Genomic DNA, 27,915 nt, shown 5'->3' with positions numbered 1-27,915 from the left:
ATTGATTGTTTGTCTCCTGCATCCGCCCCAACCAGTGATCAAACCCAAAACAGTATGTGCCCTGACCGGGAATCAAACCCGCCACTTTTTGGTGCATGGGACAGCGTTCCAACCAACTGAACCACACCAGGCAGGGCTGCTCTAGTTTCTTATTAACTTTTACTTACTTTATGAATAGAACTAATAAGAGGCCTCCCAGTAAAACCAGACATAATCTTCCCTGTTTCTTCATTCAGAAAACACAATTTCTTCTTGGTAATAAAAATAAAATACCACAACTAACACAGTAACCTCTTTCTTTTACCGTGATTTAGGTAGTATAAGAAGACCAAAATAGCCAGGTGGCCTTCTCTACCCTCATTTAATGGGACAATCTTTATGTCCCTACATAGAAACATTCTTCTCTTGGGAACTAATACTGATGGGAAATAAAAATTCTGTGAGTAGGTTTTTAGGTATGAGGAAATGCTGTAGTGTGAGAGACAAAGGCCCACGTTTTAGTTTACAGATCTACATATAATGACTATCTGAAAATACCATCAAATGTGCTGATTCAGAACTTTTACCCTGCTTGTACATCCTGATGAACAACATCTCAGAGTGTTATCTACTAGTTCACATGCTAAACTTTCACTAAACAATACTACATCTGTAAGACAGTTGCTTCTAGGTATTGAGGCACATAGTAAAATCAGTGAATTTCCTGAGCATGAATCTATTGATGCACTTTCTTCCAATGAAATTAGCTTCCAGTCAGAAGCATTGTTGTTACAGTGTACTATGATTGAGAATGAGACTTTCTATATACTATCTAATAAAAGAGTAATATGCAAATTGACTATCACTCCAACACACAGGATGGCTGCCCCCATGTAGACACAAGATGGCCGGCAGGGGAGGGCAGTTGTGGGCAATCAGGCCTGTAGGAGAGGGCAGTTGGGGGCAACCAGGCTGGCAAAGGAGGGCAGTTAGGGGTGACCGGGCCAGCATGGGAGGACGGTTGGGGGCGACCAGGCCTACAGGGGAGGATAGTTAGGGGCAACCAGGCTGGAAGGGGAGGGCAGTTAGGGGCAGTCGGGTCGGCAGGGGAGCAGTTCGGTATCGATCAGGCTGGCAGGCAGAAGCGGTTAGGGATAATCATCCAGGCAGGTAGGCGAGCAGTTGGGAGCCACCAGTCCTGGATTATGAGAGGGGTTCCAGATTGGAGAGGGTGCAGGCTGGGCTGAGGGACACACACACACACCCATGCACGAATTTCGTGCATCGGGCCTCTAGTATCTGTATAAGATGTATTAATACTCTGGGGCTGCCATAATAAATTACCACAAACTGGGTAGCTTAAACAACAGAAATATGTTGTCTCACAGTTCTGGAAGCTAGAAGTCCAAGATAAACGTGTCAGAAGGGTTGATTATTTCTGAGGGCTGTCCTATCCCTCTCTCCTGGATTCTGATGGTTTGCTGGCAACTTTATTGTTTCTTGGCTTGTAGATTTCTGTCTTCATCTTCACAATGCATGCTCCCTGTGTGCGTGTCTTTCTCCAAATTTCCCGTTTTTATAAGGACACCAGACATTATATTAGGACTCCCTTTAATGACCTCAGTTTTATTTGATTACCTTAGGAAAGACCCTATCTCCATATAAGGACACATTCAGAGGTACTGAGATACAAAATTCAACATGAATTTTGGAGGGACACAATTCAACCCATAATTGGGTTATCAGAAGCAGATGTATAGAGAAGGTAAATTCACACAAGTTTCTGTTACAATCTTTTCCATGATGAAAGAGGTTCAAAGTAATCAACTTGCCACCAACAACTGGCTGAATAACTCAAGGAACGGTGCTATCATGGGAACTCATTGTTGGCCTCTGCTCTTCCCAGGTTGAGTACTCAGTAGTAGCAATAGCCAGATAAATATTGATGTGGGAAAGTCTTATCTTGTTGATCTGTATATACAGCTTTAATTCCTGTTGCAGTGGCCATCTGTTATATAGAACAATTGAGCAAGCATCCAAAAGGCTAAGATCTTATTGGTGTTCACAGAATAGATCATCTTTTCTACCTGATTATTTAAAATCTGCTTTACAATACATCCCCTTTGCTGAACATTCACATGGAACACTGTTTGCTTTGCATTCTGTTTTCAGAAAACCTGAAAAGTTTAGCAGTGCACCTCTTCCCCCAGACTTCTGGTCACTAGTCTTCCATTCTTGTTCTTTTCCTTCACTACTGGCCATGATATAAATAGTTGTTCACTTCACTTTTAGCTTCTTCTAACAATTATGTAAATCCTTTGAAAACCAATATCAAGATATTCCCCTCACTTAGTCTGATCATAAATAATTTCCCACACACCTGAAATCTATATAATTTTATGAACCAATGTTACCCCAATAAATTCAATTAAAAAAAGAGTTTCCCAAAGTGCTATACATACTAGCTGAGTCTGAGACTTATTTGAACCTTATTTACTTGCAACTTATTTGTATCTCAAGTCCAGTCTCAAATACACAATTTCCACTTGCTGCTCCTCATGCCCAGAGTTATGCTTGGTAGATCAGATACCCAGATCACATACCAGATCAAGTCTCTTGGTCAGTTGATGTCCCGTGGTCAGCCATTCTGCTCCCACCCTCTATGAAGCCAACAAATGTTTCACAAAGAGAGATCAGTCCATTCTGTTTTTTAAATGTGAATTGTTCCAATGCAGTAAATATGTTAAGAAAACAGTTTGAGCATTCCCAAGAATTTTACACGTTTGTTCATGATAGATATCAGGTGAATGCAGAAAACTATACCAACCCGAACTGGACTACATAGGAATATACAAAACACATACACCTCAAAACATCTACTAGCTGCTTTATTTCACTGTATTTGCTACCCCACAAAGTTGTGTTTTACTGTTGTTTCACATTTGTGAATTTCACCATTTGAGAAAAGCAGTCACTCAACATCCCAAACATATCTAAGCATTCTGGTTCAAAAATACCAAGTAGTGCATACAAAGGGCAAGTTTTAACTATGGAGGAGAAGCTTGAAACAAACATTTGAAAAGAAATGAGAACATGTAATATATCCTGAGCAATAGGTATAAAGGAATCCACATTGTCACAAAAATAAAAGTATAAGACTGGACTACCTTCAAATACTGTGAAGTCAGTAAGAACAGGTGTAAAGAAATTCCCTATAGAGTTTCCTCAAAAAACTAAAAAATGGTTATACCATATGACCCAGAAATTCCACTTATGGGTATTTATCGGAAGAAAATAAAAACATGAATTTGAAAGGATACTTGCACTCCTATGTTCATTGAGGCATTATTTACAGTATCCAAGGTATGGAAGCAACCTAGATATCCATTAATGCATGAATGGATAAAGGTGTGGTATACAATGGAATATCATACAGCAATAAAAAAGAATGAAACCTTGCCATTTGTGACAACATGGATGAAGGTATTATGCTAAGTGAAATAAGTCAAGCAGAGAAAGACAATTGATTTATGTGTGGAATCTAAAAAGCAAAACATAACAAAAAACAGACTCATAGGAACAGTCCAAAAGGGATGGTTACCAGAAGGGTGGGGAGTGGGTGTGAGTGAGGATGGGTGAATGGGGAAAAGGGAATATAGTCAATAATCCTATATAATAAAGAGGTAATATGCAAATTGACCATCACTCCAATACACAAGATGGCTGCCCCCATGCGGTCAAAGATGGCCGCCCCTATGGGGGCACAAGATGGCCGGCAGGGGAGGGCAGTTAGGGGTGGTCGAGCTGGCAGAGGAGGACAGTTGGGGACCCAGGCCAGCAGGGGACGACAGTTAGGGGAGACCGGGCCGACAGGGGAGGGCAATTGGGAGGGACCAGGCCTGCAGGGGAGGGCAGTTAGGTGTCGATCAGGCTGGCAGGGGAGTGGTTAGGGCGTGATCAGGTTGGCCGGCAGGTGAGCAGTTGGGAGCCAGCAGTTCCGGTTTGTGAGAGGGCTGTCCTAGATTGGAGAGGGTGCAGGCTGGGCTGAGGGACAACCCCCTCACCCCCCGCCCCCCACCCCGGGCATGAATTTTGTGCACCAGGCCTCTACTATTGTTACAGGTTTATGTGGTGTCAAATGATTACTGGAATTAGTGGGGTAATCCCATTGTAAGGTATAAAAATGTCAAATCACTATATTGTATACCTGAAGCTAATATAACCCATATAAGATTATATACTTACTATACTTAACCCTTTGCACTCGCTTGCTTTTTTCTTGATTCCTGCTACCGATGCTAACCGTGTCGAGTCACACTCGACATCCGAGTGCAAAAGGTTAAATTAAAAAATAAAATTTTAAAAATAGAAGAAGAAAATGAAAGCTTGTTCAGCATTTGGATTAAAGACCAAAGAGTGAAAAAAGTCAGAGACAACCTTTTTCACAATTATCTTTATATACAAAGACCTTAAATGGAAATCACTGTATCCTGCAGAAGTAGCTCCAATAGTGGTTGCATTAGTAGTTTCAAACAATGCCACAAATTCATAAGCCATTGCCTTGCCGGTGTGGTTCAGTGGTTTAGTGTCAACTTGTGAACCAGGAGGCCACAGTTTGATTCCCGGTCAGGGCACATGCCTGGGTTTCTTTTGGCTCAGTCCCCAGTTGGGGGTCTTGTAGGAGGCAGCTAATCAATGATTCTCTCTCATCATTGATGTTTCTACCTCTCTCCCTCTACCTTCCTCTCTCTGAAATCAATAAAAACATATTGTTTTAAAAAGTTCATAAGCCATCAACTATCACACAAAGCCATGAGTGCAGATGGGAAAGCTACATAATAATTTTCCAATGGTGATTCAGAAGTAAACTGAAGAAGCAGCTGACTATTCATTGAATTAAGTTCTCAATTTAATGAAACAGGTATTTGTTATGCATGCATGCTTCAAAGGGCCCAAATCTGAAAGACAGAAAACATACTCTAGGATTTAAGACTTGGAAAGGTAGCATTACAGTGATGTTTGGCACCAGTGCCTGGTAGAGACTTGGAACTGATGAAATCAATAGTAGTTTATCACTTACCAAAATGACCCTTTAAAAGAAATAGTTCAAGTCAGCCTAAGGGTTTACTACAGGTGGAGTGCCCAAATCTGCCTTGATATTTTTACTTAACTCTTCCCTGTTATAAAGGATTATTACAAAAATAAAAGTAAAACTCCAAAATGAAAAAAAATATATTTGAAAATTCTTAGTTCATCTGAGACTGAACCAAAAGTTTTTTTTTCTTTTTCTTTCTGCCCCCCAAAAAAACACACAACATCTCTCTGTTATAGCCTGTTGATAAAAATATGATAGCAGCATTTATGGCTTATTATTTGAAGTGAGCATTTAAAATGCTATTTGCTGTTACTGAAGGTGAGAATGCAGATATGGTTATAAAACTTTGGAAGAGATTTAACATCAGGAAGGCATTGCTACCATTATAGAAGCCTGTAGTGATACAATGGAGTGTTACATTAAATATGGGGGAAAGTTCTCCTTAATTTGTGATTCTTCAGATAAATTTTTAAAATTCAAAACAAGTGTGTTGACATAGGAAAACAGGTTGGCTTTGAGGAGGTAGAAAATTGAGATGTTAAAGTTTTAAGGGTCCCAATCCTGATCTAGCCACAGAAGACTTGAAATAGGTTGCACCTGATGGCTAAGTAGATGCAAAAGGTGAAGAAGATGATGAAAACCTAAAGGCTTCACTGGGTCAGCATAACACATCAAGTTATCAGGTCTTTTAAGTGTTGAAAACAGACTGGTTTGAAGGTAATGGCTTGCTGCTGAGCATAATAGGAGAGTCGTGTAGCATGGCATCCAGTTGAATTTGGAATCATACAGGCAACTTCAGTATGAAAGGAAGAAGCTAACAGCTCCATAGATTTATTTACTTTATTTGTTTTTTAATTCACTATTTATAGTTTCAGCCAGTATAGGAGAGATAACAGAAATACAATGCGTGGTGCCCTTCTATAGCTGGTGCAACTTTCTGTTCATTTTCGGATAGCCTGACCCCCCACCCCTGAACACTTCACAGTAACTCATATCTGCAACCAGATCTTCCAGTGCTAACACCCCCAAGAAAATTTCAGTTCAGATTTATCATGCCATTTTTAACACTAGTTTTTATTTTCATGATTTTGCACAGCATAGTAATTTTTGGAAAGCATACAAGTTATAGCAGAACGGAGTAGTTATCGGCAGAAGCAGATCTGACCTTGTTCCAAAACCATGTGGGTCTGTGCTAGGATACAGTGATGGGCAACCTTTTGAGCTTGGTGTGTCAAACTTCGCCAAAAAACTGAGCATAACTCGGGTAGTGTGTCACTTTGAGGAAAAAACTAACTCCAAGACTCTAGTCGCAAATGTTTCATCCTCGGCATGCGGCCGCGTATCATCAGAAATGGCTACGCGTGTCAGTGCTGACACGCGTGTCATAGGTTCGCCATCACTGTATTAGGACTTGCCAAAGACGTCATGCAGCATCCTTATTAATCCAGATTCTTTAAGAATCATTGCATGTGCCCAATAGTCATGAAACACAACTGGCAGAGCACATTGTACTGCACCCTCGACCTACTACAGAGCCTTCTCTTAATCTAGGCCCTATTCATAACTGACAGTGTTAAGGGCTATTTCGTAAACAGAGTAGAGCAGCACACACTGCAGTGAAGTATACCTTGCCTCCAATATCCAGAGGCCAACCAAGTGCTGTCCCTTCTTTTTGTTTAAGAGTGGAATATGCAACACACTCCATAAAAATCTTGAAAGTGGTGGGCCCAGAATTTGAGGGTGGTTATTTCCCACTCTGAGGTGTATGTATCTTCCTAAGGCCATCTAAAGTACCATTGCTTCCTGCTTATCAAGTTAAGTCAATATGAAATGTTTAGTGTAGAGGAACAAAGTCATATTCTGTGGACTGTGGAAAACAGTAAGAGTCCTTGAGTACTTTATTATGAAAGAGAGCAGGAGAGAAACCAAAACCCTGAAGCCGGGGAAGGTGTATCTATCACTGACTTGCTTAGGTAAAAACAAATTGCTTCTACTTGCCCTTTCTAATTGGGATAGGGGAGAGAAGAGCATCTGCCAGATTGATAACTGCATAGTTATATTGATCTGCTCCATTAAAAGTACTACATCTGGTATAGCAGCTGCAATTGGGGTCGTCACCTGTTTATGTTCACCCAAAATAATTTTCCAAGACCCATCCAGCTTTTGCATAGGCCAAGGAGGCACGTAGCATTGGGATGGGACGGTGGTGTCAGTCTCTGCAGTTCCTTCAGGAATAATGGTGTCTGCTGCTGCTGCTGTGGAGGTCTAAACTGGGGACTTGGATTTGGTATTGCCTGAAATAATGGCCCTTACTCATGGGTCAAGGAGCTAATACTGGATTGCTGCCAGTGCCAAATATGTCTGTTCCAGCTTTTCATTCTGGAACCAGAAAAATAACTACAGGACTGACTCATAACCGCTGGACCCACAGAGACAGATTTGTGCCCAAGTGCCAATCACCTGGCATTTGTAAAGCTCTGTTGTAACCTCTGGAGTGCATGGGAATTTTCAGTCTCGGGGATTAGCAGAGCTGGCAGAAGCGTGGATCTGAGAGCAAATAGCAAATGATAGGAACACACTCTGCTGAGTATTTTAATTTGTGCTATCATATATTTGATTCCCAAAAGATGTTTACAATTTTCCAAGTATTTTAACCATTTTTATTGAGGTAAAATTCATGGTATGAAGTTAGCCATTTTAGAATGAACAATTCAGTGGCATTTAGTATGTTCACAATGTTGTTGCAACTACCCCTCCTGTCTAGTTCCAAAACATTTTATCACCCAATAATAGCATGCCATACCTTTTAAGCAGTTTCTCTTCTCCCCCCAGCCCCTGGCAGCCACCACTCTGCTCTTTGTATCTATGTATTTACCTGTTTAGACACCTAAGTTTCTATTGCTGGTTATTATCCGTCTGTGACCTCTAAAAGGCTTGTTCTTAGAGTTTCAGTGTCATTTGTTATAAAATAAGTATGGCAGTATGAATTTTTGAGGGCTTTGAAGTGCTTTCTCCAAATATTAGTGTTTTATTATTCTCCTCAAAATCATATTGCTTTTTGATAAATGACCTCAGTTTGGCACTTCAAGCCTTATTCAATACTAGTTTTGGTTTTAGTTTTCAGCCATTAGCCTATCCATGGTCTCTGGCTTTAGCCCAAATAGGGTACTTTCTATTACAAAAACATGTGCAATTTTTTTTCCTGCTCCAAACTTCCACAGCATTTTTTAAGTGGTTCCTGAAACTTTCTCTTCAATTTTAAATATCCAGGTACTATACATACATTATATACAACATTTTATTTGTCTCTGTCCTGTGGAACCTCATTTTCCTATGTGAAAGTGAGGTATCACAATTTTTTTTTAATCTTAGGTAGTGACAGAAAAAATAGAGCATTAATTTGTTGGATAAGAAACAGAAGATAAAGGATGAGACTGTATTTTTCTCTATCTTGTTTGTATAGCATGTAGTACAGATCTAAGCAGAGTAGACAGATAAATGCTTTTGGACTTACTGAAATAAACCCAAGGAATCTTTTTTGTTTAAATGTGGAATTTTAACCAGTTTCTTCAAGTGATATTAGTTGACACAGAAAGAGGAAAGCGATTGTGCATATGAGTAACCATCATTGGAATTCCCAGATTAATGTTTAATTTATATATTGTTTAGTTTCACATAGGTTTTTTTAATTGATTTTTTTTGGAGAAATATCAATTTGTTCCACTTATTTATGCATCCATTGTTTGATTCTTTTTTAAAAATATATTTTTATTGATTTCAGAGAGGAAGGGAGAGGGAGAGAGAGAGAAACATCAATGATAAGAAGCATCCATCGGCCCTAACTGGTTTGGCTCAGTGGATAGAGCGTCGGCCTGCGGACTCAAGGGTCCCAGGTTCGATTCTGGTCAAGGGCATGTACCTTGGTTGCGGGCACATCCCCAGTAGGGGGTGTCCAGGAGGCAGCTGGTCGATGTTTCTCTCTCATCGATGTTTCTAACTCTCTATCCCTCTCCCTTCCTCTCTGTAAAAAATAAAATATATTAAAAAAAAAAAAAAAAAGAATCATCCATCGGCTGCCTTCTGCACACGCCCTCTTCTGGGGGTCGAGCCAGCAACCTGGGTATGTGTCCTGATCAGGAATCCAGCCATGACCTCCCAGTTCATAGGTCGATGCTCAACCACTGCATGTGCTGGCAAAGCCTGGTTGATTCTTTTATGTGCCCTGACTGGGGACCAAACCTGCAACCTTGGCATATTGGGATGATGCTCCAACTAGCTGAGCTATCTGACCAGGGCCCACATAAGTTTTTTGTCTTTTTTTTTTTTTTTTTTTAATCATTGTGTCACTTTTTTTTTTTTAATACATTTTTATTGAGTTCAGAGAGGAAGGGAGAGGGAGAGAGAGATAGAAACATCAATGATGAGAGAATCATTGATTGGCTGCCTCCTGCATGCCCCCTACTGGGAATTGAGCCTGCAACCCTGGCCATGTGCCCTTGACCGGAATCGAACCTGGGGACCACTTTGTCCTCAGGCCGACACTCTATCCACTGAACCAAACCAGCTAGGGCCATTGTGTCACTTTTATGTTCTGTCTGAGCAATTTATATTTAAGCCATTTTATGACTCAAGACTGAAGTAAAAGTAAGTCTTTTTTCCTCTCAGTATTTGAAATTGGAGGTATGAAACTGAACACAGATGAGATATTTTTCTTTTTCCAATAACTTGGAGAGACTTCAATATACCTGAATTATTTCAGGTTAATTTGAGAAACATTCTACTTTTTTCTTTTTTAGCAGATTTATCTCATTTTGACCACTGTATGAATGAAGTGTGAGTTGTCAATTGTTGGATATGCAATCAAGGGCTTTCAGGGATCTTATACCAGCAATATTTTTTTATCCTTAAACACATAAATTTATCAATTTTCATTTGAACAAAATGAAACATTTTTGGATTCTTCAGATTGAATGTGATAACTTCCAGATCAAGTCAAAATACAACTGTAATTTGTCTTTAACCTCTGGTTATTGATAATCTCTTAAATTGGTTCTCTTTCTCTCCTCATTAGGGAGAGGAATCAAATGAGTCTGCAGAATCTAGAAGTATTTGGGAAAAGCAGGAAAGTATTGTATTGAAATTGCAAAAGGAATTTCCCCATTTGGGTAGAAAGGTGAGTAATGTACTTAAATTTAATCAGCATGTACTAAGTGTTTGTATTACAAAATAGTGTTTGAGATATAAAAGCTATGGATGAGTTTTACATTTTTCTAATTAAATATTTTTCTTTAAAATATCTTTATATGGCTTGTTAAATCTTTACATTGTTTATTTACCATATTTGTGAACTATAGTATCAGCATTATAACCATAATCATAACAAACATAACTGTAGTAACAATTGTGAACTTACATATAAAATGTAAATTATCTAGAAAGCAATCTATAACCCCAAGTCAGCTGTTTTAACTATTTTTCCTGTTCTATTTTTTCAAATTTCTCATAAAAATTTTTAAAGTTGTAGCCCTGGCCAGGGTGACTCAGTGGTTAGAACGTCGGCCCTCACACCAAAGGGTCTTGGGTTCAGTTCCCAGTCAAGCATACATGCCTCAGTTGTGGGTTCACTTTCCAGCCCTGATTGGGGCTCATGCAGGTGGCAACCAACCAATGGGTGTGCCTCTCACATTAGTGTTTCTCTCCCCCCTCCCCTTCCACTCTCTCTGAAAAGCAATGAGAAAAATATCCTCAACTGATGATTAGCAACAACAAAAAAAGAATTTTAAAGTGTAATACTTCATTTCATTGTGTTAATATTCTGTAAGCTTTGTTCCCTTTGCCAGATAGTGAAAATACTTTGCATTAAAGACCCATACCAAGCATGCTGGTGCTAATGTGCTTCCATATACAATCACAGTTTAATCATGTGATTGTATATGGAAGCACATTATTTGTTTAACATTTAGAATACTTGCATTTGATTTTTTCAGGCATTTGTACAGGTAGTACATCTGCTAATTCTGATGAGCTGAAAGCAAAATCTTATTGCTATACTTCTTTTTTACATATGTTGGAACTATATGTTTTGAAATTTACAGTTTGTAAAGCCCAGATGTATATAGAAATTTAATTGAGCAAACACTTTTTAATCCTCTGATGTTCAGAGCATTTCATTGGGAAAATAAAAATGCAAAAGAAGTCAAACTTCCTTCCCTTTGACAACTGTTATATATCTGTGAAGGTGAAATTATATACACAGACAGCATTTGTAAAGCAGCATGAAAACAAGTGTGAAATAATCAGATGATTTTCTTATTTTTAAAGATCATAAAAATTTTCTATGAACTGCTAATTTTAGATTTTTAACAAACCATCCATAACTTATTTCTAGGAACTAAGGGACGTACTCAAGGAACATGAATGGATGTACACAGAAGCCTTAGAATCTTTAAGAGTGTTTGCAGAAGATCAAGGTAATTGTCCATTCTATGTTATTATTATAGAAAGTACATACTCCCATTATATTCTATATTTTAGTTTATAAGAAAATAGTAAATCTATTATCTAGTAATTAGAGAATGGGATTGTAAGAGATATTAGAAACAGTAATGGAAAAAAAATGTAAATGACCAGTTTCCAAATGTTTTGGCCTATTCTTTATGATAGTGTAAAATGAAATAATAAATATATTTTTTCTGTTTGGATAGCTTCCTTTGATATTTATGGCTACTTGTAATCTATCATGTTTTATTGAATATAAAAAACAAAACAAAACACATTTTTTTTTGCATTTTAACAGCTCTCTGAATGGATCTTAAGATTGCCGGTGTCACTGTAATGTAGAAGTCCTAGCCTGCACTTGCATGAATGTCAAAAGTACCAATATCAGAAACTTAAAAGATGGGACTCACTGGCATGGAAGAAAGTCCCTGGTGGAACACTAACCTTAGGAATCAAATAGTTTATGAGAAGTAGTGGGGAAGAGTTGAATCACTCAAGTTTAGTGACTTCCTTAAGCAAGAATTAAGTATACTAGCTCTTTATAATTGGCTTTAGGTTTTTCTTGTTTTGAAAATGATTCCTTTTAAGAATGGCTATACTACAAATGCTTTTGTTGGCACAGAGAATGATATTGTGTGGAATAAAGAAAGCCACTGATATCACCATTCTGAGTCAGAAAATTGTTTCAGAAGAGAAAGGTTATGAGGTGAAGAAATTACCCAATTTATCTTGCTTATTTTTTTAATATATGCACAAGAATGAAGGTGTATGATAATCAATGTGTAAGTCTAAAAGCTCTTTGAGTAGGTAAAACAAAAACATTCTAAAGTCTTGTGTAAAAATTAATTGGTACATATTTTCTTATTGGTACATTAAAACTGCCTTCAATCACAGGCATGTTAGAAATCTGGAATATGACTTATTAATCAGTGATAAAGCAGTGGTGCCTTTTAATATATTTAAATACTTTTTTACTAAGTAATGATAAACTTAGACTACTTAGAAGTGGTAAGGGAAAAATTAATTGTAATATGGAAGGTTTTAATTAGGGTGAACCTTGTTATTGCTATACCCATCAGTGTTGTCATAGGGATGGCTGCAAAGTAACATCTGGGACATGTGGGTATGCAGCTGCCATTTATATTTTTAGGACCTTCGTTAGAAAATGCGGATTTATAATTAATACACTTTGAAAAAGAAGTTATCACCTGTTTTTGAAATTAATTATTTTAACTTATTGAATAACTTCAAATTGTACTCAGTATTTCTCTTTAGTGTGTATCAAGATTTAACAATAATTTATAGTTGAATTTTGTATTCAGAAGGAAAATACACATGTTTAAATATTTTTCTTATTTGAAGTGTTACATCATTTTATTTTATTTATATCTTTGTAATTTAGTTATTTTTGTCTTTTTTTGTACACAGAATATGCTTCACAAAGTGAGCTTCCAAATGGAAAAGAAGTTTCTTCAAGAAGTCAAAATTATCCTAAAAGTATAGCTAAAGCAAAACTAAAACAGAAATATGCCATGAAAGCACAAAATGGTTTTAACAAGAAACGTAAAAAAAATGTATTTAATCCGAAGAGAGTTACTGAAGACTCTGAATATGATTCAGGTTCTGATGCAGGTAGTTCACTAGATGAGGACTATAGTAGTGGTGAAGAAGTGATGGAGGATGGCTATAAAGGTAAAATTCTTCACTTCCTTCAAGATGCTTCAATTGCTGAACTTACTTTGATTCCTCAGTGTTCTCAGAAAAAGGCTCAGAAGATAACAGAACTCCGGCCCTTTAATAGTTGGGAAGCTCTGGTAAGGCTACATTCTTTATCTCCGTGTGTGTGTGTGTGTGTGTGTGTGTGTGTGTGTGTGTGTGTGTGTGTTTAAGTGTTTAATTCACAGTACCGTTTATACTCAATGTGTCTTCAGCCCAGGGAAGCATAGATGGGTGGCCTTATCCTCTGTAGAGGCAAACATTACTTTCATTGTAAGCCAATAGTATTTCAAATAGTGTCATATGACCTAATTTTGAATGAATTAAGGGGTGATTTTCCTGAAAAAAACACCAAGCTGATTGGCTGGGCATACTGTCACTCATTCTTTTGCATAGAAACTTGGTTCATTTCACTGCAGAAGAAGAAATTAGAGCTTACATTTAGAAAGGAGTTGTTTGCTAGCCTGTTCTGATCTGTTACTGCTGATACACCATGCAGAAAGCAAGAATGTGGCAGAAATTTTACTGCAACTACTTGAAGAGCAGTAGCAACATCCAGGGGAGCTCCATAACTCAAAATGCCAGCCTAGGTGTTTTATGCTTCTCCACAAAAGAAACAATTGTTTATTTTCTTTTTCTTTTAAAAGTGACAGCTCTAACATGTTTTTCTTGGTTAAACAACGCGGCCATTTTATGGAGTATAGCAGGCTGCAGCGTTTTTAATTGGAAAGATAGAAAAGTGTGGATGCCTAGAATTCAAGCGTTAGGGGAAGGGAAGGCATAAGCACTGGTAAGTACACTCTGCATGATCATTTTCTGGAATTTGATTTCCTATAAACAAGTTTTAGTCAAAATACTTATATTTTGAGTTTTGTAAATGTGAACAATCAATCAGCAAATCTTATACTCCTTTCTTTTTAAATGTTGCTTCAACTTTTATGAGAATGTGGACTTTATAGTATGAATTGTGTATAGGCCCTGCCGTGAAAGCAATATAGATTATTTTTTACAGCTTTAGAAGATAAACTGACTCTTGATGCTTTATAAATGTTCATGAAGTTTTTATTCGCTAACTTAGGGAGAAGTTGCTTTTGTGATTAATTTTATACTTGTGACAAACATATGAGCATAAGTTCCCTTGACAAATGTCTTGAAGTGTGTTATCGGAGGGTTCCTAAACACTGGTTGTAAAAGCATGTTTTAAAAAATTAAAATACATGAAAAATATAGAAACAAAATGACTAGTATTTCTCAGCTTTAGAAAAAAAAGTCATTTGTTTTGCCTGAAGCCTTTGCTCTTGCAGAGAACATCTGTCAAAGCAGGCCCTTCAAACATGTTCAGCTTTGCCTGAGTGATTTATTTGTTCAAATATTTGCTGAAGGGCTTTCTTGTTCATCTTTTCTTCCTTTTTTAATTTCTTTTCATCTTTAATAGTCTCCCTTGTTATTGCAGGGTTTCTGTTGCTCAGGCTTGTTGGGATTCTAACTTATTTAATAAGGAATGCAGTTATCTGCACTAGTGTGTTTAGTCACTGTAACTACTTGCCCAAATATCTTATAATAACAGTAAATTAAACCAGTTGCATGTGCCAGATGCTTTAAAAAATATTCAGCAACTTAACATGTAGAAAGCATATTTCCCCTACTAATTAATTGGCATTGTTTAAATTAGTCTTAACATGAGTTTATAGATTGTTTGTTACCTACTTAAACCTTGTCCCCTTTCTAAAAGTTGAATACAAAGACTAGTTTTTGCTAGCTATGCATGTAAATGTTGATTATTTTATGTAACATTTAAAAAGCAAATTTGCTACTTGAGTTCAGTATTCAGGGCTTTTCTGAAAAAAGTAGGAAAATGAAAATGCTTTTTAAATGAACAGTTAAAATTAGCAAGTCAGTGTATATAAGCTTTGAGTTTTAATTGGCTTAGAACTTGTAAGTTTATACTTTCAATTACTTTAAAATTTTGAATATGACTGGTTGTAGAGCAATTTAATATCTTGAAATTATCAAGGAAAAAGTCGAATATTTTGGTAAAAAGCTATATAATTACTCTTTCCCTATTAATCAAAGAGGTTTAATAGTATAATTGTGAACAACTTCAAAATGAAACAAAAGAAGAAAACATTTACTTTGTTTTCATAGCTGCTGTTTTAAGAAATTCCTATGAGAATTAGTTGAAATTTTAATTATGTTACTCAGGCATACTTAACGGAAACTACAGTACATTATACAAGGTGTGGCAAAAGTAGGTTTACAGTTGTGCGTATGCGAAAATTTTTTCTTGGATGCTTATTTATCAATTATTGCATTATTTTCCATATGAACCACTGTAAGCCTACTTTTGCCCCAACATGTATAGTAAGAACAGCATGCAAAAGTCTAGTAAACTCTTAACATTATTGTTGAAGCTTATTTAGTCTTCAGGATTTGGAATTTGGCAATTTTTATTAACTTTTATTAATATTTCACTAAAATGCCTACTAAGCCAACAAATTAATTACACCTACATTTTAATTATTATTTAGTTAAAACTGAAGTCTCTATAACATTGGTGGGTTAAATGGAACCATTAGTATTTCATTGTCTTACTTTAAAAATAATTTGAATGTGAAAATTATGTTAGCCATGCCTTTTAAAACAAAAAAGTTATTTGAAAAGTTGTGCATCATTGTTAGGACTTTCTTTTCAGAGAATTGCACTTAAAAAATTAAATAAAATGATCCTAAATATACTAGTGACACTCACTTTACATGAGGAAAATTTGTTTTTTTTAAAAAAAAATCAGTACATTAGATGAGGTTGTTTATGTTTTCAGCATTATACTCATTTTTTTCTTTGAATCAGAACTTAAATATTGTTTGTCAAAGTTTTCTTCATAACTTTTTCATTTTACTTATTTTTCAGCTTAATAGCAGTAAAGTATATGCTTATTATAAGAAACCACATTATTAAATCATGTAAACTTTGGAAATACAGCAAGCCAAAAATGTCACTAGTTTTAAAACATTTACTGTTAATGTGGTAAAATTGGGATTTTTATTGCCAAATTTCACACATTTGATGGCATCAGTTCACCAACTACTTACTGAATTTTTTATTAGCCTTGTGTAAGGTGGGTTAGAGATGCAATTATGTCTATACATTGCATCTGTATACTTTATTCATGAGTAACTGATTCATGAATAGCTCTGCCTGAAAACTTCATTTATGCATCTACCTCCTTACCATTTAGATCAGAATAGATATAGTTTTCCTTCTTGATTGTTAACCAGGCAACCCAGGTTGAGTTCATTTTTTAGTTTATTTAAGCTCTTCATTGAGCTATTCTGATCTACTAGAAACTTAGACCACAAACCACAGGTTTTCTTTTTCTGCTTTGTTTTCCCAGTAGTACTATAAAATTCTGTCTGAATTTGTCACTTAAAGTATTGTAATGCCTACTGCTCTCTTCTTGATAGAGTGGCTTCGGTAATTTTTGTACAAAATTACAGTATTCAGCTTTGTTTTAATTTTTTTGAATTTGACAAACTTTTTTATTATAAATTTATTCTGAGTACTTTGTAGGCTGGTGCCAGGTATTTATAGCAATGAATAAGATTAGTACTCTGTTTTCAAGACTTTTACTTATTAGGTGAGGAATCAAATCTATGTGTAAACAATATCCCTCTTCCTATAGAAATTTAAAAAATTTTTGTGCTGTAAGAGTGACACACTGTGGCAAGAGAGAGGTACTCCAGTTTATGGCTATTGTGAAAGGAGAAAAATTCTTAGAGTGGTACTTGAGTTTTTTGTCAAAGAGGTAGTAACCAGGGCCATATTGATACTATTTTTTTCATGTAATTAATTTTCCAGCAAATAGAAATTACCTTTTTTTCTTTCTGGAAAAATAGCTTTACCATTTAAAAAAAAAAAAAAAGATTTGTTTTCCTTGTCTAAAATTGAAAGAGTACTTGTAAGAACAAGGAAGAAAGTCAAATTTAGTCAAAATTCTACTTAATTATTTAGCATTCATCTATTTATACATACATTTTTATATTTGACATGTAAATAGGATCATATTTTCTATGTCATCAAGAACTTAGATTTACTAATAGATCCTGTATTTACAGAATACTCTGTGTTTCTTAAAAAAATTTTGGTGAAGCTAAGTAACTTACAGGATTGTTAAATGCTTTATGCCTTCAAAGAATAGTAAAAGAATAATAAGAGTGTTCTTAGACCTTCCCCCCCACTCCCTCCCACATACACACTTAGTGAAGGATTGTGGAGTTAAATATTAGGGTTTTTGCTTTTTTTTCCTCTTCTGGAGACCGTGGCTTCAGGCATTCACCATGGTCCAGCATTTGACATACTATCAGAGGCTATCCTACACTAGGCTGTCCCAAACCCCTGGTAACACAATTCTTTATACCAAGAAGGTTGGGAAAGCACCCAAATCTGCATGTGGTGTATGCCCAGGCCGACTTTTCAGAGTTCATGCTGTGAGACCTAAAGTTCTAATGAGGTTGTCTAAAAGGAAAAAAGGGCCTATGGTGGATCCATGTGTGCTAAGTGTGTTCATGACTGGATGAAGCATGCTTTCCTTATTGAGGAGCAGAAAATCATTGTGAAAGTGTTGAAGGCAGAAACACGGAGTCAGAAAGCTAAATAAATTTTTTTGAGTAATAAAAATAAAAGGAAAAAAAATTAGGGCTTTAAAAAAGGATTTTGATTTTTTATTTATGTATATATTTTTATTTATTTCAGAGAAGCGAGAGAGATACAAACATCAAATATATATATCCTATCTAATAAAAGGGCAATATGCAAATTAACCATCACTCAATCACAAATATGGCAACGCCCAGTCCTCTCAGCCCCGCCAGAGTCCCCCAGTCCATGGGGGGTGGCCGCTCAAAGCGGGCAGCGTGAGCGGACGGGTGGAATGCTTTCTTCATCACCGCGGCGACAAGGCAAGCATTCTGTGCCCGGCTGCGGATGGGCCTCTGGCCAGGCTGGTGCATGGATGGGCCTCTGGGCCACAGAGAGCCTCTGGGCAGCGGACACGGAGCGGCCAGGCTGGCCAGACCCCACCCATGCATGTATTTATGCACCAGGCCTCTAATATATATATATATCTCTTACCTAATAATAGACAAACATGTAAATTGACCGTACCTCTGCTACGCCCACCAGCCAATCAGGAGTGATATGCAAATTAACCCAACAAAGATAGCGGTTAATTTGCATACACAGGTGCCAAGCAACCGGGTCAAGTGGGACGCTTGCGTTATTGCCATGGGTATGACACAGCCGTTCCGCCCCACACCCAGTCTCTCGGAGCCTCTGGGCAGCGTGGGAAGGTGGGGCCTGAGTGGAAAGAGGCTGCTCCAGGGCTGGGCTGGAGTGGAAAGGTGGTGCCAGCAGCCAGGGAAAGGAAGGCCCATTCTAGCATGAATCTTCTTGCATTGGGCTTCTAATATCCTATCTAATAAAATGGTAATATGCAAATTAACCATCACTCCGTCACAAAGATGGTAGCGCCCATAGCCACAAGATGGGGAGGGCGGCTGCTGAGAGAAGGCAGCATGAGCGGCCTGGTGGAATGCTTGCTTCGTCACCCTGGCGACAAGGCAAGTGTTCCATGCCCAGCTGCGGATGGGCCTCCTGCTTGGGGCGCGGATGGGCCTCTGGGTAGCGGGCGTGAAGCAGCCAGGCCCCTCAGAGAGCTACTGGTGCACAGATTCATGCGCAGGGATACTAGTGTGTGTGTGTGTGTGTGTGTGTGTGTGTGTGTGTGTGTGTGTGTGTGTATGTGTATATGTATATGTATATGAGATATGTATGTACACATATACATACACACACACACACACACACACATACACACACACATACCGTATTTTCTGGCGTATAAGACAACTGGGCATATAGAAGATTTTCCTGGGTTAAAAAGTCGTCTTATACGCCGGAAAATACGGTATGTATATACAGATTTCAGAGAGGGAGAAAGAGATAGAAACATCAGTGATGAGAATCATTCATCGCCTGCCTGCTGCACGCCCCACACGGGATTGAGCCACAACCCAGGACTGGGAATCAAACCGTGACCTCCTGGTTCATAGGTTGATGCCCAACCACTGAACCACACTAGCCTGGGTGAAGCATCAAATATTGAGAGAGAATCATTGATCAGCTGCCTCCTGCATGCCCCATACTGGGGATCAAGCCCACAACCCAAGCATGTTCCCTGACCTCCTGGTTCATAAGTCGACACTAAACCACTGAACCATGCCAGCCAGGCTTATGCATCTATTTAGATTAACGAGTTAAAAAAATAGGCTTGTACTGCCCCAAAATCCATATCTATTCCCTTCCCCAGCCTATTTTTCATACTACAGTTATGTACATTGCTGAGCCATGTAGTATATAATACCATGTACACATATAATACCTTAATATAAAAATAAAAAAGACTACATTTTTCAGCCTCCCTTGTGGTAATTTGGCAAAGTTCTATCCAATAGGATGTAAACATAAATATATTACAATTTTTGGAAAGTGTTCTTTAAGTCTTTCACTTTTTCTAGGTAATACAAAAACACACACATAAAAACATAATCCTATTTTTTATTTTTCAGTTGCAGGCCTTATCTGCTGACATAACAGATATCATAATACTAGAGGCCCAGTGCATGATTTAATCATGCACCTGGTGCACCAGCGGGGTGGCTGTCCGCCGGTGCCCCAGGCCTTCTGAAAGCCTCCGGCGCAGCCATGGCACAGACGCTGAGCTCGCGGCGCCACTGGCGCCACGAGCTCAGCATCCTGCTGGCCCAATCGTGGGCGTAGCGGAGTGATGGTAATTTACATATTACCATTTTATTATGTAGGATTAATGTAAGATTAGCTCCTTTCTCATTATCTATCTCACCTCACAGGCCCATTTCCTATTCCCCAACCCTACCAATATAAGTTAATATGTAATCTTAGAGATCTTTTTTTAGTATCTACATTATGACTAAATGCTTTTCATTGCTGAGCCATGTAGTATACTACATGTTTGCTTTATTTCCTTGCTTACCGTTTTTTTTTCTCTAGTTGTTAGTTGCCTTGATTTTTCTGTTTGCTTAGTTTTCTGTGTACTTAATACTTCTACTCTATAGTCCTCCCCAGCTGTCTAAATTTACCTTCAGTCTTTAGATACTTCAGGTATCCTTTTAGTTTTATATTCTTGAGGAAGTGTCTTTTAGTATCTTATGTCCTGCCCTGATTTAGACTGGTTGTGTTATAGGCAAGCTGATCAGCTGTGGCCTTGAGATCTCATTTCCTTGAAAACCTAAGGAATCCTGTTCCTCTGTTGTATTGGTCTCTTGTTTCTGAATTTCATGCATGTCTTTTCATTTATTCCCTTGGTTTTGTAAGGGCTTACCAGGGGGTGGGTGAATAATACAGTGGAGCTAAATGGCCTGGTTTTGGATCCCATTTTTGACATTTTCTAGTAATTTATATAACCTTAAGCAAATTCTCTCTGTTTCTCTATGTTTTCATCTGTAAGTGGGTACAGTTATGGTACTGACCCATATGGAAGTCTAAGCTCTTGAAAAATGTTAGCTGCAGATATCCACAATATTTTGCATTGGAAGTGCTGTATATGCATTTGTAGTTTTCTGCTTCTCTCCCAATATCAGTTCTAGCCATATTGTGTGAAACTTTTTTTGATCAAACCATTTTTCTCACTTTTTTAACTCCCTCAGGGCTTTTAAACAGATTTATGGCTGGTCATATTACCCACAATATATTAAGACTACATTGGGGGGACAATGGTAAGATATGTACACATATAATACCTTAATAAAAAAAATAAAAAGACTACATTTTTCAGCCTCCCTTATGGTAATTTGGCAAAGTTCTATCCAATAGGATGTAAACATAAATATATTACAATTTTTGGAAAGTGTTCTTTAAGGATCTCTTCTTCCTGTTGGTTGAGATGTTATTGTGATAATGAGAACCACATATTGAGGATATTGAAGAATAAAGTAGAATTCTTGATTTTGGAACTACTGTGCCATATCTGAACTGCTTCCTCAGGTCCTCATTTGTATGACAGAGAAATACACTTAGTTTTATTTACACTTCTGATGTTTTGGGTTTATTACCACACATAACTGAACTGCATTCTATTAGATTCATCATTCAAACTTTTTCCTTGAAAATCTATTTTTTATATTCATGGACAGTGTAGTGTATTGCTCACTACCAGATAGACCTAAATCCTAAACTAGCAGCAATAATTTGGATCATCTCTAATGTTGGTTGGCTTGTATGGGGTTAGGGGAGGAAGAGTGGGAAACTCCAGACTGTTGTACTTCATTGCCCATACAAGAATTTCAAACATAAAAATTAGAATAGTATAATGAACCTCCCATGTGTTCATCACAAGCTTCAGTTACCAGCTGATGTCTGATCGTGTTTTATCTATACCCTCATCTACTCCCTTCCATCTCTTACTATTTGTAAGCAAATTTCAGAATTCAGTTTTTATTCCTAAAAATTCAAATACATACTCAAAAAAGGTTTTTTATCTCTTAAAACCACAGTAACATTGTCACACCTAATAAATGTCATCAATAATTCCTTAATATTAGAAAATACCCATTCAAGTGTTCAAATTACTATTTCCTCATAAATGTCATAAATATTTTTTATTTTTTTAGAGTTAGTTAGAATTAGGAACCAAATAAGGTTCACATATTGAGCTTGTTTGATAGGCCTTTGTAACTATTTTAATCTGTAGGTTCCTCATCCACCTATCTCTTTCTTTTCCTGTAATATCTTTGGTGAAAAAAACTGGATCATTTGTTCTATAGCTTCCTAGTCTGAACTTCTCTGGTTAAACCTCCCTGGTATAGTTTAACACAAACATGTTTTTCTGAACCAGTGAATTTCTGTGAAGTTATAACTAAAAGGTTAAATGCTCCCACCAGTACTATTACAAGGTTGGTGTTATGTTGTTTCATCAGGAGACACTAGTGTGTGGTTGTTCCTTTTTTGTAATATTAGCTTATCTCTTACTTCTCTAGGTTCTGTCCTAATGGAAATGGTTCTTTCTTATTTCTGAGCTTATTACTCTGAAAGGACTTCCTAGATTCTAGATTTTATTAGTCTCCTTGTGAAAAAAGTGCCCATTAAATTTGTTGTTTCCCTTACAATACCAGTTGTTAACACTTAAAATTATTTGTTGCATGTCTTTTCCGATGACCATAAACCACATGAGGACAGGGACTGTGTCTACATACCAGGTACCTTCACCAGTCATGGTAGTACTTGCTAAAAATAAGAACATAATAAATGGTATTTGGTTGCAGTTTAAAAGTTTTTTGTTCGTTTAACTTAAATTTTAATTATTTAGGAAGGTACTAGTTATAGTGAAAAGAAAAGAACATGGATTTTAGAATCTCTTATCTTTGTCACCTTAAAAATTGAAGCTTCACTTTATTGATCCAGAACTGGTAGACTGATCTTGTTATTGCTGTGAGGATTTATTGTTAGAGAATAAAAGACATCTAGTAGTTTATAGCATATAAAAAGTACAGAGTACATGTTCTTTCTGTATTTCCTAGTTATTGGTGTTGGTTCTTTCACACACATCACAAACACACACACTCACACCACAGTAGGCATGAGATTATTTTTTGTTCTGATGGAACCCCCTTAAAATCTTCAAGGCACTGATTCTCATATATCCTGCTGTTTACATATAAATCTTTTCTCTGGAAAGCACAGAGTGAGAGGTCACATTGTGATTATGAATGTTTTCCTTGTGAAAATGTAAAGTAGTGTGCAAATAACTTTATATTTCACAATGCCATTTTGTGATATGGTCAATTTTTATTTTTAACCCTGCAGTACAATGGTGTTCAAATAGATTGGAGATTTTCTTTCTTGCCAACTTATTCTAGGTTAGATATGCAAAACGTATATTTTTATAAATTGCATTTTTATGAAATTACCTTGTATATCCTATAAGCATTTAATCTCTATTGCTTGAGATTCTCTGTGAATTTAGAAATAAATTCATAGAGATTATTTAGAATTGTTAATGTGATTCGTAACATGAAAGAATATGCTAAATAAGATTGACATAAATCAAACCACATGTGTGGTTTTATCCTAACAGATGATTTTACTTTATTTGTCTTTATTCCATTCTGGATTGTGGACTGTTTCTTTTTGCCCAACAAACTTTCAGATAGCTATTTGACTTTCTAATCATTTCACTAAGGATTTTTGTAATGTTTTTCAGCATATATTTTTTCAACTACCTATTTGGAAAATTTTAATTCTATTAATAGCTTTTACATTATGAAATATTCATTGTGTCCTTTAGAAGAATAAGTAGAAATATATTTTAAAAGAAATTCTTACTAAAACGTGTATTGAAATTAATTTTTGGAAAATCTTTTATCAAATTATTGAATTGGTCATAGTTAACTTTTTTTAAAAAATATATTTTATTGATTTTCTACAGAGAGGAAGGGAGAGGGATAGAGAGTTAGAAACATCTATGAGAGAGAAACACCGATCAGCTGCCTCCTGCACCACCACCCCCCCACCCCTCCCACCCCCCACTGGGGATGTGCCTGCAACCAAGGTACATGCCCTTGATCAGAATCGAACCTGGGACCTTTCAGTCCACAGGTCGACACTCTATCCACTGAGCCAAACCAGTTTTGGCAGTCATAGTTAACTTTTGATTCATGCATTATCTTTCCAAGTAATAGTCTAAGCTTAAGAGTGAAATACCAAGTGACAACAAATAATGGAGTTTTGAAAGCTTAGGGATTGTCCTGATGATAGGTAGGGGAAAATATGTTTTAGGAAGATTAATCATTTACTAATATATCATAGTCATAGGAAGTGGCAAAAATGGCTAGAGATCAGGTATGCAGTTATTACATTTGGTGTTATTACCCTTGATAATAAAGGTGAATCTGAGATTTTAAAGACAAAACTTGAGACATTATAAGAAAACAGCTACCAGGGTCACAGTTACAAGTATGGAATTGTGCATTCTGGGGAGAAAGATATTATATGTCAGTGTGCTAAGTTTGAGGTCACAGGATTGTCAAAGTGAAACAGAAATATAAATGTAAATATGAAGAATCAGGTTTTCTTAGCATTTGATTAAGGTCATTAGTAAATTTTTAAATTAAACTTTTTCCTCAAAAGAAAGAAAATGATACTGGCTTTCTGTTTACTAGATCTGAACTGTTAAATTGTTTTCTTTTTATGCCATAGTTCACAAAGATGTCCAAAACTAATGGCTTATCAGAAGATTTGATATGGCACTGTAAAACATTGATCCAAGAAAGAGATGTAGTTATAAGGCTTATGAACAAATGTGAAGACATTTCAAATAAATTGACAAAACAAGTTACCATGCTCACTGGAAATGGAGGTGGATGGAACATAGAACAACCCTCTATTTTGAATCAAAGGTAATATTTGTTGTACACACCTATTCATTATTTCACCACAGTTGAATACAATTCCTGAATTTATTTCTATAATATGCCTAGGGAACTTAAATGTGGAAGTGATATGAAAATTAATGTTAAAAGGGAAGCCCAAGGTTTTTTATATGGCACATAGGTGGTATATGATTTGCTTTCCATTGACTTCCCTCCTTCCCCCAATTAGGATATTTACTCCATCATACCATAAATTAGAGAGTGGAAATATTATAGTCTTATACGACCTAGATTTTCCTTGTCTGATTACATATACAGATAATTTCATATATAATCACAGACACTGAAAAGGTGGTTTTAGATATGCCTTTCCATAATTTGATACTTTAAAAAATCAGCTGCTTAATTGCATCAATGTAAAAATTTCTGTATTAGCTTAATGTCTTCCTTTTTTAATTTTTAGAATGAGAGAGAGGGAGACACACTGATCTGTTGTTCCACTTAGTTATTATGCATTCACTAGAGACCCAGTGCATGAAAATTCATGCACTGGAGGGGGGGGGGGTCCCTCAGCCAGCCTGGCCCCTCTCACAGTCCAGGAGCCCTCAGGGGCGGGAGGCGACCAGCGATCAGGGGAAGGCGATGCCCCCATCACACCTCTGCTACTGCCATTGCCGGCAGCGCAAGCCTCAGCCAGCCCTGATTACCTGAGCCTCGGGTGGCCCTGGGCCGCTGGGCAGCCACCATCTGAGGCTAGCCTGCGCCTTGGGCTGGTCCTGGGCGGCTGGGGGGCTTAGGGTGGGTCTGGCTGCAGTGCATACCTGCCGCCATCCTCCCCCCCCCCCCCCCCCCCCCCACACACACACACACAGGGTTGAAAGGACTGGGGGACTCCGGCGGGGCTGAGGGGGCTGGGCGCCTCCATCTTGTGGCTCTGGGTGCCGCCATCTTTGTGACGGTGTGACTGGAAATTTGCATATTCCCTCTTTATTAGATAGGATTGGTTGAGTCTTGTATGTGCCCTGACCTGGCACATAAATTTGGTGTATCTGGACAACTTAACCAGCTGAGCTATTCAGCCAGGGCCTTTTTTTAATCATAAATCAAATGAAATGGTTAAAATATCCTGTATCTATGATTAAATGTTTTAAATGCTTTCAATAGCCCAGATTTGTAATTTTATGTTTTTTTTTTAGGGTAGAACAACATCAAAAATGAAAAGGGCACTTTCATTAAATAGATTATATAAGGAAAGATTATTCCCCCAAACTGTTACTCTCACTAAATACCTTGTTATAATTCTTGCAAAAAGTAGACCCTAAGTTTTAAGTGGTTTGGGAACTCAGAATGTTCAGAGTATTTCCCTTTTTTAAAAATGTGCAAAATTGTTTATTGTGATGATACTTATAGGTGGCAAAAACATGAAAACAATCTTAAGTTCCAAAAATCACAGAGGAGTTAGAATGAATTATGAGGTACATCTATTCAGTATATTTCTGATAGGTATTTAAATAAGATTAGCACTAGGGCCCTGACCAGGTGGCTCAGTTGATTGGAATGTCAACCTGTACACCAAAAATGTTGCAGGTTTGATTCCCTATTAGGACACATACCTAAGTTTCGGGTTCAATCCCTGGTTGGGGCGTGTATGGGAGTCAACTGATCAATGTTTCTCTCTCCCCTACCTCTCTCTCAAATCAATAAACATATCCTGGAGTGAGGATTGAAAAAAAAAAAAAAAAGACTAGGGTCTCCTTAAAATTAATTACCTTAGTTGGTGATTTTATTTACTTCTTTTGGTAGTGTTCTAAGTTCATGACCAAAGCATATTTGCTGATCATTGGCTAATTAAAGGTCAAGGTGTGGTTACTGGCCTTTAATAGTAAGCTACAATATTTTCTGTGCCCTTCTAGGGTGCTATGGGATGGTGTGTAGGGAAACGTGATGCAGTTCCCACAAAGAAGCTCTTTTCTCTGTTGCATAGAAAGAACTATGGTCAAGTCAGCAAATTCATCTCCTAAAAGTGTAGTTGGAGCTGGTCCTTCTTATTCTACAGCATTGGATATGGGGAGTTCTTCACTCTACAAGACTTGCCCAGTTGAGTCTACTTTATCTTAATTTGGAGTTTAAAAAATTGAGTGCTTTATTGCATCACTTAAAATTTTTTTTTTCTTAAATCCACATTTACAAAGTCCTGTTGTTTGTAAATAGTATGATATGGTAATAAATTGCCCTTTCCATTAAAATGAGGATTTTTAATATAATATTTAATAGATGATAAAAGTAGTTTTTTTAAAAAGTTTTTTATTGCATCTAGTCCAAGGTACAACTTCTAAAAACCTTTATAGATATTCTCTATAGAATATTTATAGATGCACTTTTAGGGGGTGAAATTTGTTGTCTTGGTTTTTGTTTTTAACCAAGGTAGGAATTCGACAAGCAATTTTACTTGTTATACTAGCCAGGCATCAAAAAGTAGTGTTTTGCCTCAGGAAAGGATTTATTAGCACAAAGGAAAATGTTAGACTATGCTGATGAATAAGCTACCATGCTCTTTCTTAACAGAGCAAAATCTCTGTAGCAAAGTTTACTTTGAAGCAAAATTTTACTATGTTTATTTTCCTATTACAAGTTTATATGAATTACATAAGATGGAAAATGACTTCTAGAGATCAAGGAAATACACACATACCATAACTCCTCATTAAAAATAAGATCTTAGTAGGGAAAAATAAGATTTTTCATATGTATCTCAAAATCACTACATTCATAATCTTTATCTTAAAATGTCAAAACTAAAATTACCTAAAGTTAAAATATAATATATGAGAGAAAAAGATAAAAAACTCAGTATATCCCCTTTTTTATTCTTATCATAGATATGTAGCCATCTGTCAAGCTTTAGCAGTTTATCTAAAATTTATTAAACTGTTTTAACTGAAGAGATTTATCAATGTTTAATATAAAATGTGTTCTGTCTTTCTAGGCTAAATTTAACAAGGTTCTTTTGATCTTTTTCTCCCTCAACTTGACAGAATGGTTCCCTGTCCTATTCCTACACAGTTGCTATGAAAGCATTTGACAGTGGTATGAATGCAAATCTATACTGTAGGTGTGGTTTGACTAACTCAAAATACCATGTTGATGCAAATATTTTAGTAGTTTGGA

At 36.9% G+C, this 27,915-nt stretch overlaps 1 protein-coding gene and 1 pseudogene across 5 annotated transcripts in view; both read left to right on the top strand.

Annotated features, from left to right (window-relative positions):
• SMARCAD1 (SNF2 related chromatin remodeling ATPase with DExD box 1) overlaps positions 1 to 27,915 on the top strand; it is a 105,876-nt gene that overhangs the window by 47,146 nt on the left and 30,815 nt on the right. For 3 of the 4 annotated variants that reach the window (XM_079764839.1, XM_079764838.1, XM_079764837.1), the window contains exons 7-10: positions 10,146 to 10,247; positions 11,463 to 11,544; positions 13,001 to 13,386; positions 24,575 to 24,774. In XM_079764839.1, the coding sequence (XP_079620965.1) occupies positions 10,146 to 10,247; positions 11,463 to 11,544; positions 13,001 to 13,386; positions 24,575 to 24,774 (770 nt within the window). Of the gene's footprint in view, positions 1 to 10,145; positions 10,248 to 11,462; positions 11,545 to 13,000; positions 13,387 to 13,959; positions 14,079 to 24,574; positions 24,775 to 27,915 lie in introns of those variants that run through there. The other variant, XM_079764840.1, reaches the window with a different exon arrangement.
• LOC307096869 (large ribosomal subunit protein eL34-like) lies at positions 14,094 to 19,021 on the top strand (annotated as a pseudogene). Its single transcript has one exon. The product of its transcript is annotated as a large ribosomal subunit protein eL34-like (transcript).

This window comes from Cnephaeus nilssonii (genome assembly GCF_951640355.1).
Source record: "Cnephaeus nilssonii genome assembly, chromosome: 1".
NCBI classification, from domain to species: domain Eukaryota; kingdom Metazoa; phylum Chordata; class Mammalia; order Chiroptera; family Vespertilionidae; genus Cnephaeus; species Cnephaeus nilssonii.
Note: the sequence above shows the minus strand (reverse complement) of the source record. Positions and strands in the feature narration are given on the sequence as shown.